This window comes from Manihot esculenta, chromosome 1, assembly GCF_001659605.2.
Source record: "Manihot esculenta cultivar AM560-2 chromosome 1, M.esculenta_v8, whole genome shotgun sequence".
Taxonomy (NCBI): Eukaryota; Viridiplantae; Streptophyta; class Magnoliopsida; order Malpighiales; family Euphorbiaceae; genus Manihot; species Manihot esculenta.
This window is the reverse complement of record NC_035161.2, coordinates 39,764,013-39,777,451: the sequence shown is the minus strand read 5'-3', so window position 1 is coordinate 39,777,451 and position 13,439 is coordinate 39,764,013. Positions and strand designations below refer to the sequence as shown.

Genomic DNA, 13,439 nt, shown 5'->3' with positions numbered 1-13,439 from the left:
AGAAAATTATTCACGTAACCTCGTGATCATCGTCTTCACCTTGCAACCTAAAACGACGGCGTTGAGCCCCTCTGTCACTCTTCCTTCTAAGCCGTGGCATTTCTACCGCCGCATTTCCCTCGTAGGTCCTCTGATGCTAAGCACACCGTGAGCGACGCTTCCACCCTTTCCATTTTCGAGCCGCGTTTCAAATCATGCCCAATCTTGGTCACAAACCCTAACTCACCCCAATGGAAAACGAAGATCCTCGAAACGGTGAATCGTCTCAGCAGCACCAACCCACCAAGAAGCCCCGTCTCACTCGGTTCATAACCGAAGCCGAAATCCGAGGAGAGTTCGCTCACCACCTGTCTGGCATAGCCCGAATCAACAACGGTAGCTTCGGGAGCTGCCCCGGATCTGTGCTCGCTGCCCAAAGGAAGTGGCAGCTCAAGTTCCTTCAGCAGCCCGACGATTTCTACTTCAATACACTCCGCCAGGGGATACTCCACTCGCGGACAGTTGTTAAAGACCTTATTAATGCTGACAACGTGGATGAGGTCTCCCTCGTCGACAACGCCACCACCGCTGCTGCCATCGTCCTCCAGCAGGTAGGCCGTTCCTTCGCCGACGGTAAATTCCACAACAACGACACTGTTTTGATGCTTCATTGCGCCTATGAAGCTGTAAAAAAATCTATCCACGCTTATGTCACGTGTGCTGGCGGATCAGTAATAGAAGTTCAGCTTCCATTTCCCGTTAACTCCGATGCAGAGATTATCACAGAATTCAGGAAAGGGATAGAGAAAGGTAAGTCCGATGGTAGAAAAGTTAGGTTAGCAATAATTGATCACATCACATCAATGCCATGTGTCGTGACTCCAGTCCGGGAATTGGTTAAAATTTGTAGAGAAGAAGGCGTAGACCAAATCTTTGTAGATGCAGCTCACGCTATGGGTAGTGTTAAAGTAGATGTTAAAGAAATTGGGGCTGATTTTTATGTCAGCAATTTGCACAAGTGGTTTTTTTGCCCACCATCGGTTGCATTTTTGTATTGTAAGAAGACAAGCTCCTCCTCTGATGTGCATCACCCTGTGGTTTCACATGAATATGGGAATGGACTGCCAATAGAGAGTGCTTGGATTGGGACGCGGGATTACAGTTCGCAGTTGGTAGTATCATCTGCTTTGGAGTTTGTAAATCGATTTGAAGGAGGAATCTGTGGGATAATGAAGAGGAACCGTGAGAAGGTTGTTGAAATGGGAAAAATGTTAGCGGAGTCTTGGGGAACAAAACTTGGGGCCCCACCGGAGATGTGCGCAAGCATGATTATGGTCGGCTTGCCTTCAACATTGAGGGTAATGAGTCAAGACGATGCTTTGAGGTTAAGGTCGTATTTGCGTTCGAATCATGGCGTTGAGGTTCCAATTCATTATCAGGCTCCTAGAGATGGTGAGGCGGTTGTGAAGGATAAGGATGAGTTCATAAAAGCGTATGCAAGGATCTCTCATCAGGTCTATAATACGCTTGACGATTATTGCAAGCTTAGGGATGCTATAAATCAGATTGTTGATGATCCCCAGATATCTGAAAAGCTTTTCACAGAATGAATAGGTATTCTTTTTGCACACAATTGGAATTTCTTGTGAAGTATTTATTTGGAAATGTAAAATTTCTGTGATTTGTGCTGATTGTGTCAATCTTTAGTACTTGACATAGTCCCTTTACATTTCCATTACAATATAACTCAACGAACTTGAGGACCAATTAATGATGGATGATCAGTTATGGATCGTTTATGTGCTGCCAATGAGAGGTATGCAATTTTGGACGTGCAAATGCCTGGCACTCGTCTGTTCTATATATGCTTTCTTATGCTATAAAATTCTCGGTTAGGAAGTGTTTGCCCTCGTTTTTTTTTTTTTTTGTGAATGTTTTTTTACCTGGTTAGTGATGTAACTGGTAAGAGGGGTTACAAGAGTAGGGTTTTTTTTTTTTTTTTTTTTTTTTTTTTTTTTCTAGATTTAGGTTTCAAAATGTATGAGCTTTTGGGTGTATTGAGCTTAAAGTGTTGCTTTTGCTAATGCATTAAGGATTTCTTGGATAAACACATCAGCCAAAAGCGAAGAGAAAACGATTAGGTAGGATGGAGACAAAAGAGGAAGCTCACTAAGAAGGGATGACATGGTCCTTAAGACAATATGGCACCGTTTCGTGCCTTTTTGTGGAGAATGGCTTCAGCCTTCAGGCATGGCCTATGAAATTGGAGATAGTAGATGGGTGGTGAGTAGTTGGTTGTCCTTTGAATTTCCTGCAAGGTCAGTTAATGATTCAGTACTTTGACTGCAGATTGGAATGATCTGGTTGGAAGAGACTTGTTTAAAGGACTTGATGCGATTGGCAATCATCTTTTGGCTTAGTTCATCTGCTTGGATGCAGCAAGCCAGGTTGTTGCTGGCAATCTTTAATTTTTGCAACTTTATGCCATTCTTGGACTGGGGAACTGTTAGTCTGTCAGTTCTTGGCTTTATAGGTGTAATTTGAGAACTGCGTGAAGTTACTTTGAAAATATGAGGGAGGATAATATGTAGTGAAATTCTCAAATGACCTCTTCTCATTTGCAGTATTTTTTGTGAGCTTACAGTAAGCATTTGCATTCCCTGGTTCTGTGACGCTTGTGGTTTACTGCATTCATTATACTTTTTAGGCTCTATTGGTTATTAGAGGATACTTACATAGAAAACATTTTCCGTGAACTTATTTTTCATTGTGTAATTGCAATAATGAAAAATAAATAATATTAATAAATTTATGTATAAAATGTTCAGTGAATCAATATTTTGTTTCTCTCTTCTTTATTTATTTTTATACTTGATAAATTATATTAGGGGTACACAAACAAATTGAACCTAGAATAAAGATATCAATTCATTTTTCATTCTTTGATTCTCTTTTAAAATGAAAATTAAATACTTGACTATCCAATATCAAGAATATTTTTCCATGCATTAAATATATGTATATATATATTTAAAAAAAGTTATTATAATTTTTATTTTTTTGAATCAATTATAATTTTTATTTATTATTTTTATGGGATATTAAAGATCTAATTGTAATTCAATATTTAAATTCAGTAACTTTTACTTATCTCTTTTATATATTCATATAATGATAAATTGATTTATTATATTAATTTCGAGATATAGTTAAATTAATTATCACTTTATTATCAAATTAAAGTATATTAAATATAAATTATATCCGTAAAATAGCACAACAATATTGAAGATCGTTATTATAGGCTAAGCAAACGGACGTAGCCTCAGATTCTGCAATTTCCGTTGAAAGATAAACATTCCCTGTTTTTCTATTTTCCTCTCAAAATCGGTAATCATACAGTTGTCTAACTCCATAACTATAGTAATAATAATAAGGTCAACAATATCAGTGTTTAAATCTCAAACAAGAGCGTTTATAGCCGAAATATTTGACTTAATAAAGTTGTCATTTGTTTATGATAAAGCAGTTCATGTGACATTTTTTGACAGCTCTGCTGGTTTCTAAAGTTTTTATAGACGTCTAGGAAATTAAGTGTAGGTATTATTTGTATAAATATATTGTTTTTTGGAATGAATATGGAATTTGAAAATTAAAATTTGAAACCTTTTAGATTTATTTAAATATATTTATTATTAAATTATGTTTGAGTGTTTGCATAAATAATTTATTATTTGTTTAGTATTTTAAATCGATACTTTCATGAGAATGATTTATAAAATCTAAGATTAAATTTGCAACATTTTCTTATACAATTTTTAAAACAGTTAAATAGTAAAAAAATCTTTTAACTTTATTTTCCGAAATTCCAAATTCACATAACAGAAACAAAACCTCCTTCATGAGAATTCTTAAAACACGGTGCCAAAGGTTGCACTGACGCCTTTACCCGTAATCGTTACTGAAAAGGTCAATAAAGCATTAAAACCAAGTATATGACTTCAAAAATGATGGCTAAAATGGATGATTGAACTTTCAGACAACGTATTAATTGCTCTCTGTGGACACTCAAACATCAAAAAAGAAAAACTGTAAAGCTAAATTTTAAGATAATGAATACATAAATAAGTTGCTTAGAAATAAAATCTCTCATTATCTTAGGTTATATTACATAGTTAAAAGATCCACCTTGAACTCCTCACAAGCAGAGGAAAGTAAAGCCATAAAGAGGATATCATCTACACAGGGCATTATTGCATTGCAGCTTGCAAGCGCAGCAAGTGCAAAAAGTTGCTAGGCGAAGCAGAAGATGGCAAGAGTTGGTGAAAATCTAGAGAACCTGTTTGGTTCACTTAGGATTATATTTCTGATTATCATTTCCACGGGAGCAATCAGAGTTAAATCGCAGCTTCTTCCTCAAAATGAAGGTACACTAATGGCTTCTCTTCCTTTTCTTCGCTCTTCCCACATACCCAGAAAAATATTGTTGGAGAGAAGTAAAGAAAGCGACGATCTTGATGTGTGTGCAGTGAAAGCTTTAGAAGAAGTAGCAACTCAATTAGGTAAGCAAGATTGGAACTTCAAAGTAAATCCTTGCAGTAATGACACAAGTTGGTTCACACCAATATCGAAGCACAGGCCATTATACAACAACAGTATAGTTTGCACCTGCTCCGACCCGGGGGGTGAATGCCACGTTATCAGCATGTACGTTCCCTTTCCCTTTATTCGCCTATTTCAATTTGCCTGCGGATTGTAATTTTCAGTTAATCAATGTTACTGTATTTCTATAGTTACCTGGTAAGCCAATAGGTCAGAAGATCCTGATAGATACTGAAAGGGTATAGTTAATGCTTCTGTTGTTCTTGGTTAGGTTTCTTGATGCTCATTTTGGCAAGTATACTATCAGATTTTTCAGTTTCAACTTCATCTCATCCACAGCAGTGGATTTAAAGTGCTGAAATTTTAAATTGCTAGTAACTTTAGTTTTGGAATTTCATAGGTCTTGCATTCTTTTGATACAGATTTCTCAAAGGGCAAGATCTTGCTGGTGTGCTGCCTCGTGCTATTGTGAAGCTACCTTACCTCAAGAACCTGTAAGAAATTTCTGTTATTTAACCCTGCAAAATGAACTGAAAACTTTGATCAATTCTGAATCTTTCATCTGGTTTATAGTGATCTTACTCGAAACTACCTTAGTGGTAATATACCAAGTGAATGGGCTTCTACAAAGTTGGAATTTCTGTAAGTTAATGTCCGCAAGTCAATGTTAGATTAGCCAATGAATTCTCTCTTACTGAACTATTAGAATGCAAATGTGATATGCCACAGGTCCCTTTCTGTGAACCGCTTAACAGGACCAATGCCAAGCTATTTGGGAAATATTAGCACGCTTAAAGTCCTGTACATATCTCTCTCTCTCTCTCTCTCTCTCTCATATACATTTTTAGTGTAAAATAATTCAATGTTCTATTTGATTACCCCTGTGATAATCTTGAGGTATAATTTTTCAGGGCCATCGAGAACAATCAATTTTCAGGAGCTGTTCCCCTTCAACTTGGAAACTTGTTTAGTTTGGAGATTCTGTCAGCCCCTTAACCTTTTTTTGTCAGAAAATATGATTATATTTCAATAGACAATGCTAAACTCACATCACTTTGCTTGCAGCATTCTCAGTGCAAACAATCTGACAGGAACTTTACCACTGGCTCTCTCTAATTTGACCAAACTCACAGAGCTGTAATTCCTTTCTAACAATTATCAATGTTGCATTTTTATTAGTTTTAGTTTTTCTTTGTCAAATTAATTTCTTAATCTAGTTTTATACTGGGACTTGTGCAGTAGGATTAGCAGCAACAACTTCATTGGAAAAATACCCAGTTTTATTCAAAGCTGGAAACATCTTCAGAAACTGTACTTGCTTCTTCCTATCTCAAATTCTTAATCCTTGGAATGGAATCTTAATCTCTTTCTCTTTAATATCCTTTTGAATGGTGGTATTCTAACAGAGAGATCCAAGCTAGTGGTCTTGAAGGGCCAATCCCTTCTAGCATTTCTGCTTTGAATAATTTAACTGAACTGTAAGTTATGCCTCACAAGTTAATTACTATCACGCTCACACTTACCCTCTTAAGTTATGTGCTCTTGAGGGTTGAAAATTGCACATATGGTAATATCGTCTTACTGTCTATTGTGTAGGAGGATTAGTGACTTACACGGTGGAGGTTCAGAGTTTCCACATTTAGAAAATATGACAAAGATTCAGCTGTTGTGAGTCATTATTGACATTGATGGATGCTCTAAAATAAGAATAATTCAACTACAGTAATTGAGCTTACGTGAAGATATTTTGTTCCAGGATGTTGAGGAGTTGTAATATATCTGGACCTATCCCACTAAATGTAGCAGCAACTGAAAAACTGAAAATTTTGTAATTTTTTGGTCCCTCTATCCCCATGCTTTTATTTTGTTTTTCTCTAATTACAGTGTTCAGATAGTTGGAGCTATGCTTTCCTTAGATTTTAATTAACTAACTATTTTCCTGGTAAACAATGTTAAAGATTTTGTTATCATGATATCTGCAGTTTGGTTTAAGAAAAATGTTTCCATGCAGAGATCTCAGTTTCAACAGATTGGAAGGAAATCTTTCAACAAATCTTGAAGGTCTAACGAGCCTGGAGAATGTGTAAGTGTTGTAGGTTCATAGGGATCTTTTTCTGTATGGATAGTTGCTTTGTTCTTTCTGATCATACCTATAAGTCGACCTTCCCTAATTTCACATCCGAGTTAACAGTGAGTGGATCATAAAATTAGCAGATAGAAACACATAACTTTAGATGAGCAATTGAGATGTACAACATGACTTTCCTTTGGAATTCAACTTTACAATGATGCCTCTATCCCTTACTCTGTAAGCTAATTGAAAGAGTAATGGTGTTTGAAGTTGACCCAGAGTTTTTTTTATTATTATAATTGCTATAAGGGGAAAGCACCATATGTTGTTAACAACTTGAGAGCATATTAGTTGCCGTTTACTTCCTTGTATGTTTGAATGTCAGCAAGTGCCTTTTATGTTAAGTGTGCCTTTGTCTTTGCTTCACCAAATTATGATGATTAGTGTGTAACAAAATGACATGATGCTGCCTAATTAATAGGTATCTGACTAGCAATTTACTCTCTGGACCCATCCCAGACTGGATCAAGAATGGAGATACTCGTGCGTATGTGTGCTTTCTTAAATCCTGTGTATATTTTTTTGGGAAGTAATGTTTATTATATATATTTAGTATTTTTTACATATGCTTCTGATTTTGTAATGTGTTTTGCATTACAAGCATTACATTAGTTTGCCTATAAATTCCTAATTTTGGACAAAAAAATTTTACCTCTTTGGGATCAGCTGCAAATTCCCAATTGTAATTTTCTATCGATTTTAAATGGATTAGAGTTTTAATCCTTTGGACAAAACATATTAAAAGGACTTTAACTTTTATATGCAGTGAAATAGACCTTTCTCGCAATAATTTTACTGAAAGCACATTGCCATCTACTTGTCGAGATACACTGTAAGAACAAACGCCTTATTTTTTTTTTCCGGGTTTGTAGTATGTCAGTTTACTTCATACCTTCTAACCTTACCTTTCTGTTTGTCCATTAGAAATTTGTTTAAAAGTGCTTCAGGAGGAAACGACTCGTAAGATTCTGCTCTATTGAGCATCTAAGGATCTGTTTCTTTCTCTTTTATTTTATTTTTTTCCATAAGATGATAATTATTTCTTATACAAATCTTTTCAGAAAGGTTGTGGAGTGCCTGAAAAGCTATGCTTGTTCAAAAGGTAATTACACTTTTTCATGAAAATACATGGTGTACTTCCTCTTTCGTTTTCACTTTGGAGAATGGTCTCACATCCTTTACATTTTCATAATGCCTAATTACTATTAATGCGTTTCAATCTCTTTATAGACAGATATTCATTGCATATAAATTGTGGTGGAGGTGCAACTAAAATGGGAAGTATAACCTATGAAGCTGATGAGGAGGCAGGAGCTGCAGCAAAATATGTACCCATTAAGGAGAGTTGGGAAATTAGTAATACTGGACATTTCTGGGATAAAAGTAGATCCTCAAGTGACTACATAGCACAAAACCTGTCTACCCTCAATATGAAGAATTCCGAATTGTACACAAGAGCACGTCTATCTCCTCTCTCCCTTACATACTATGTGCGGTGTTTAGGTAATGGGAACTACAGTGTGAAGCTTCACTTTGCAGAGATAGTAATGAGGGATAATAGATCCTTCTATGCTCTTGGGAGACGGATATTTGATGTTTATGTGCAGGTAAATAATTTCATTTATATGCTCCACTTGTTGAAGAAGATGGTTTGATTAAATTTTCGCGTTGTAGGGAAAACGTGTGTTGAAGGATTTTAATATTGTAGAGGAAGCAAAAGGGGTGGATAAGGTAATCATTCAGGATTTTAAAGCAGTTGTTAAAGATGGAACTTTAGAGATTCACCTCCATTGGGCCGGGAAAGGGACAACAGCTGTCCCAAAGAGAGGAACTTATGGTCCTCTCATATCTGCAATTGATGTGGAATCTGGCAAGTTGTACCTCCTTTGTTTCCTGGTATATATAAATTAGTGATATCTTGCATGATACATGGACTAGAATGACATAAAAGATGCATATTCATCTATCACAGGCAGTACAATTTCTTTTTGAGTATTGAACTTGTGTACTGTGTACATATACTGCAATGTGATGATCAGTGTTCTTGTTTTTCTTAATCCTGCATAGATTTCAAGCCACCCAGTTCTGATGGAGGCAAGAGGAAGAAATTCATTGTGGCTGGAGCTGTAGTTTTGGCATTGTTTCTCATTCTCATTATGGTGGGTGTTCTTTGGTGGAAAGGTTGTTTGGGAGGCAGGGTGCGAAAAGAACAAGGTACTGAATGTCAGTTAAAAGAATGAATGGAGAACTGTGTATTCAATCACTATAGAATTGCAATAATTTTTAAATCATTTAATTGCTTTGCAATCTTATTGATATGATTTTCTCTCTCTTGAAATTCTCTGTTAATTATTGTAACATGTCAATAAATGGACACTTTTTTCTTGACAAAGAATTGGGCCAATTGGCAACTGAAGTGTAACCATGAAACCACAGTAGCTTTTGTTAGAAATGGTAGCCTCTTTCTATCATACCTGATAACAATAATGACCATTTGCTTTTAGAACTTTCAAATGAAATATGAGACAATTTTCGATTTTAAGATTTTTTGCATTCTAGCAATTTTGAAAAATTACAAAATTGTAGATATATTAGATTGTTGAGAAGAAGAAATGGACACAATTCACATGCTAATTCTATCCTTTTTATTTGCCTTTTTTCTGTTGCACATCATACAATTTCCATTAAGAGATGGGATAAGCAATGAGTAGGAGTCTTGTAATAAGTCGATCGTTATTGTAACTAATTCAGAATTTACAACGCCTAAAACAGGTTTTATTTTTCATCACTGTCTTTTTTGCTCCCTTTTTTTCTCAATCCTTAAGAAATTATTCAACTCTTTAGCTTGTTCCTTGTACAGAACTGCTAGGTTTAGATCTGCAAACTGGCATTTTCACCTTCAGACAAATTAAAGCTGCTACAAACAACTTTGATCCAGCTAACAAGATTGGAGAAGGTGGCTTTGGATCAGTCTTCAAGGTATAGTACAACTCTATTATTCTATAGAAGTTTTTCTTTTTTTTTTTTTTTCAGCAAGTGAACAACTGAAGCAACAGCATTTAAATTGTATTCTTATTGCAGGGAACACTATCAGATGGTACTGTAATTGCTGTTAAGCAGCTTTCTTCCAAATCAAAGCAGGGAAATCGAGAATTTTTGAATGAAATAGGCATGATTTCTGCTTTACAACATCCAAATCTAGTTAGATTGTATGGATGTTGTGTTGAAGGGAATCAATTACTATTGGTATATGAGTTCATGGAAAACAACAGCCTCGCACATACATTGTTCGGTAAGCTTACTGTATATACTATATATATACACGCTGTGAGAATTAGGGTGGTCAGCTTTACTGATTGCTTTTGTCTGCTGGTCATAGACACAGGAGAAAGCCAGTTGAATCTGGATTGGCCTACAAGGAAAAGGATTTGTGTTGGCATAGCAAAAGGCCTAGCCTTCCTCCATGAAGAATCTGCTTTGAAAATTGTTCATAGAGACATCAAAACTACTAATATACTCCTTGATAAAGACCTAAATCCTAAGATTTCTGATTTTGGTTTGGCCAAGCTTGATGAAGAGGAGAACACCCATATCAGCACCAGAGTCGCCGGAACTATGTGAGTTGCCCTTTTCTACCTTTCACATACTGTGAACTTTTCATTACAATGATTATTATTAGTTTAAAAATTATTACTAGCTCTGTATACGTATAATGGCATAAAAGCTATTACAACATAATCACAAAATTAACATTGTCACTTTTGTGGAAACAACGTCCTTGCAATCTAGGGGAAGACTGCATATACCTTATCCTCCTATTTTTGCCAACACTCACAAGTCTTGAGCAATGATGTGGTATCCGAGTTATTTTTTTAAAAAAAATTAGTATTAGTGAAGCAAATGTCACTTGGTTACATTTTATTCTGCAGAGGATACATGGCACCAGAATACGCATTATATGGCTACTTGACCTATAAGGCAGATGTTTACAGTTTCGGAGTTGTTGCATTGGAAATTGTTGTAGGGAAAGCCAACATGAAATATATACCAGATGAAAATTTTGTCTCTCTCCTGGATTGGGTAAGATCTTTAGCATTTTCCTTTGAGATATGATGTGTGCAATAGAAGCCACTATCACATATTGGCACTTTCGCTTAGCAAGGAAAAAATATAAACTGAACAGCAAAACGAAATGTGTAGAAATCTCTCTTTTTGTTATATTTATTTTCTCATTTTTCTCAATAATTTCTCTCTGTATATTTCAGGCTCTTTTTTTGCAACAAAGAGGAAACCTTATGGAGCTGGTTGATCCCAGATTGGGGTCCAAGTTCAAGAAGGAAGAAATAGTTAGAATGACAAAAGTAGCATTGCTATGCGCTAATTCTTCACCTGCACTCAGGCCTACAATGTCTGAAGTGGTAGATATGCTTGAAGGCCGAACTGCTGTTCATGAACAGGTTGGGGGACCAAGTATATATGGTGAAGAATTGGGATTCAAGGGCTCAACGGATAAGTTTGATCAAATTTCACATCATAGTTCAAGCAGAACTCAGTCGTCTACTCCTCGATCAGATGCATCATTGATTACCTGATCATCTATATCTGTTCAGGATCTTAACCCATTTAATCCTGATAGTCAGTAGTGTAAAAACAATTCTGTGCTAGCATCCTTTCATGATGCACAAGTTTCTGGCTCGAGATGTTTTCCCTTCCCAATTTGCTGAACCAAAACAATTACAATAGCTTCTGCAGATAAAGAGGAAAGGAGTTGTTTGGTAAAATGGAAACTTGGTGCGACATGAAGCTGAAATTCTGCCCACATAACGAAGATGATGTACGAATCTTATCTTTGTTATATGCTAGTAACAGACATTAGTTATGTCATGCAGTGGGAATTTTTGCTGGTCTTTTATGTAAAGGCAAATTTATAAATGTACTAGATATGTTTTATTTTGATATATCATATTTACTTTGTGCCTTGCAGCAAAATAAAAACTATGAAGAATAGACTTCAAAATAGAAAAAGTAAGATCTTGTTATCAATGCTGCAAAAAGAGAAAAAGTAATGTTGAATGGTATGAAATTTCTCTGTTAATATGTGAAATCACCCTAAGAAAACAAATGTTGAATCCTCAGAAATAGAATCGACATAAAAAAAAAAAATAAACACGTCTCTTCAAGAGGATGCCATGATACAATTATCGTTCCTGTCTTTGCCCAGAAGATTTCTAACAATTGCATCTACGTCTTCCAATCCTACTCCAATGCACAGTGACAGAGGATTGATGAGAGCTTCCACAGAAGCTTTTGCACTCTCGTTCTGAATCCTCACATTAGGACCGTTCTTGCATTTCCCCATGCATTTGCACCCCATAACGTTGCCCTCTTTTCCTACTTTCCTCTCAAATTCTTCCAACAATGCTAGTGCTCCCATCTTCTTGCACTTGCCCCCCATGCAAATCTCAATCCTCCTGCCTGATGCAGTGCAGCTACTTTCATGATCATTGGAGCAATCTTCTGGGAGATTTTGAAGACTGATAATGGGGTGCTCTTCTTGATTCGATAAACTACTATCGGCCAATTTCTCTTCTTCTTTATTATTCTCCTGCTCCTGTTCTGTTTTGCGGTCTATAAATTGATTCAGAGCATTGCTTCTGAACCTGCTCATGTCCGTTACTACTTCACAATCGCTGTCGCTTGACTCAGATGAAGAGCTTGAAGAGGAGGAGGATGATCCAGAATCAATCTTGGCCTTGGCTTTGACCAACGTGGCTTTCCGCTGGGCTTTCTCCTCTTTTCTTTTCCTCTTCTCTTCCTTTTGCTCTGACCTCAGATGTCGCAATTCTGCAAGCAAAACCTCCATTGATTCCTGCATCGGAGAAGCTATCACATTAGTACTTAAAAGTAATAAATTAAATACCACGATCAACAAAACCAACATAAAAAAATGAAAATTGATCATAAAAATATTGGTATCTGGCTTGCTATTTTTTCTTAAATCTTTTGATGAGAAGGGGAAAAAAAGGATTACCGATATCTTCTTTCTTTTGACCTCATCCATCAAAATGCTACCAGATTCTTCAACATGGACCATATGATCAAAAAAGTCCAAGTCTTTGGACAATCTTTTAATCAACTTCAGCTTCATCTTCTTCGTCTTCTCTGTTTTTATCTCGTCACTCTTCTCCTTTTGCTTCTTTCCTCCACCCATAGATGGGGATGCATAATATTGCATGTGCCCAGCATCAGAAAATCCACGACTCAAAATCCCCATATCATCTCTGGATTTGGATGATACTCCATAATTTACCATACCCAATTGACGAAATTTCCTAGATCGATTATGGACTCCGGCGTCGGCGAAGCGAAGAGCAGGCGAGGAAAATATTCGAGCGGCCTCCATATTTGCTATAGGGTTATTAGCAAAGAGCAGAAATTTGTATTTAAGGGACGCAAAATTAAAGTTTGAACTGGTTTAGGATTAGCAGTTCAAAAAAAACAAAAAGAACTGGTTTAGGATTCTGGTAGTCTAATTCTGCATGCACAAGGAAAGGAAGATGAGTTGGCAGCGAAGTGAAGATCTGAAGCTGACGTGGATGGCTACCGTTGATCGGCCATGGCGCGCTCGTGCTTCTCCGAAGCGCCACACTTCCATTGCAAGTATGACACGAGCTTTTATTTCCTACGAGCGGTGGGATTACTGAATGTTTCATTGGACGGTGTAGAT

At 36.4% G+C, this 13,439-nt stretch overlaps 3 protein-coding genes across 14 annotated transcripts; 2 read left to right on the top strand and 1 right to left on the bottom strand.

Annotated features, from left to right (window-relative positions):
- The first annotated feature begins 5 nt into the window (after positions 1 to 5).
- LOC110613758 (L-cysteine desulfhydrase) lies at positions 6 to 2,651 on the top strand. Of its 4 annotated transcripts, none has more exons than XM_021755055.2 (2): positions 6 to 1,593; positions 2,329 to 2,651. In XM_021755055.2, the coding sequence occupies exon 1, from the start codon at positions 231 to 233 to the stop codon at positions 1,587 to 1,589; it is 1,359 nt and encodes a 452-aa protein (XP_021610747.1). In that variant the 5' UTR covers positions 6 to 230; the 3' UTR covers positions 1,590 to 1,593; positions 2,329 to 2,651. The 4 variants fall into 4 exon arrangements, 3 of the variants coding, with proteins under 3 accessions (XP_021610747.1, XP_043818238.1, XP_043818236.1); XM_043962303.1 differs by having other exon boundaries at positions 2,096 to 2,651; XM_043962301.1 differs by having other exon boundaries at positions 2,073 to 2,651.
- Positions 2,652 to 3,844: 1,193 nt separating this feature from the next.
- Positions 3,845 to 11,701, top strand: LOC110613733 (probable leucine-rich repeat receptor-like serine/threonine-protein kinase At3g14840). Of its 9 annotated transcripts, XM_021755009.2 has the most exons (24): positions 3,852 to 4,406; positions 4,509 to 4,686; positions 5,004 to 5,075; positions 5,155 to 5,223; positions 5,311 to 5,382; positions 5,493 to 5,564; positions 5,647 to 5,718; positions 5,821 to 5,892; positions 5,988 to 6,059; positions 6,178 to 6,249; positions 6,338 to 6,409; positions 6,593 to 6,664; positions 7,134 to 7,199; positions 7,479 to 7,544; positions 7,637 to 7,672; positions 7,774 to 7,814; positions 7,943 to 8,319; positions 8,387 to 8,582; positions 8,780 to 8,926; positions 9,573 to 9,691; positions 9,794 to 10,004; positions 10,092 to 10,329; positions 10,642 to 10,792; positions 10,978 to 11,701. In XM_021755009.2, exons 1-24 carry the CDS (start codon positions 4,289 to 4,291, stop codon positions 11,302 to 11,304), a joined length of 2,988 nt encoding a protein of 995 aa, XP_021610701.1. In that variant the 5' UTR covers positions 3,852 to 4,288; the 3' UTR covers positions 11,305 to 11,701. The 9 variants fall into 9 exon arrangements, with proteins under 9 accessions (XP_043818225.1, XP_043818221.1, XP_043818228.1 ...); XM_043962290.1 differs by lacking the exon at positions 10,978 to 11,701 and having other exon boundaries at positions 3,845 to 4,406; positions 10,502 to 10,781; XM_043962286.1 differs by lacking the exon at positions 10,642 to 10,792 and having other exon boundaries at positions 3,846 to 4,406.
- A 74-nt stretch (positions 11,702 to 11,775) lies between these two features.
- Positions 11,776 to 13,347, bottom strand: LOC110613745 (diacylglycerol O-acyltransferase 3). The gene is made up of 2 exons (XM_021755030.2): positions 12,744 to 13,347; positions 11,776 to 12,581 (listed from the first exon to the last, which is right to left on the bottom strand). The coding sequence occupies exons 1-2, from the start codon at positions 13,113 to 13,115 to the stop codon at positions 11,889 to 11,891; spliced, it is 1,065 nt and encodes a 354-aa protein (XP_021610722.1). The 5' UTR covers positions 13,116 to 13,347; the 3' UTR covers positions 11,776 to 11,888.
- Between the last annotated feature and the right edge of the window lie 92 nt (positions 13,348 to 13,439).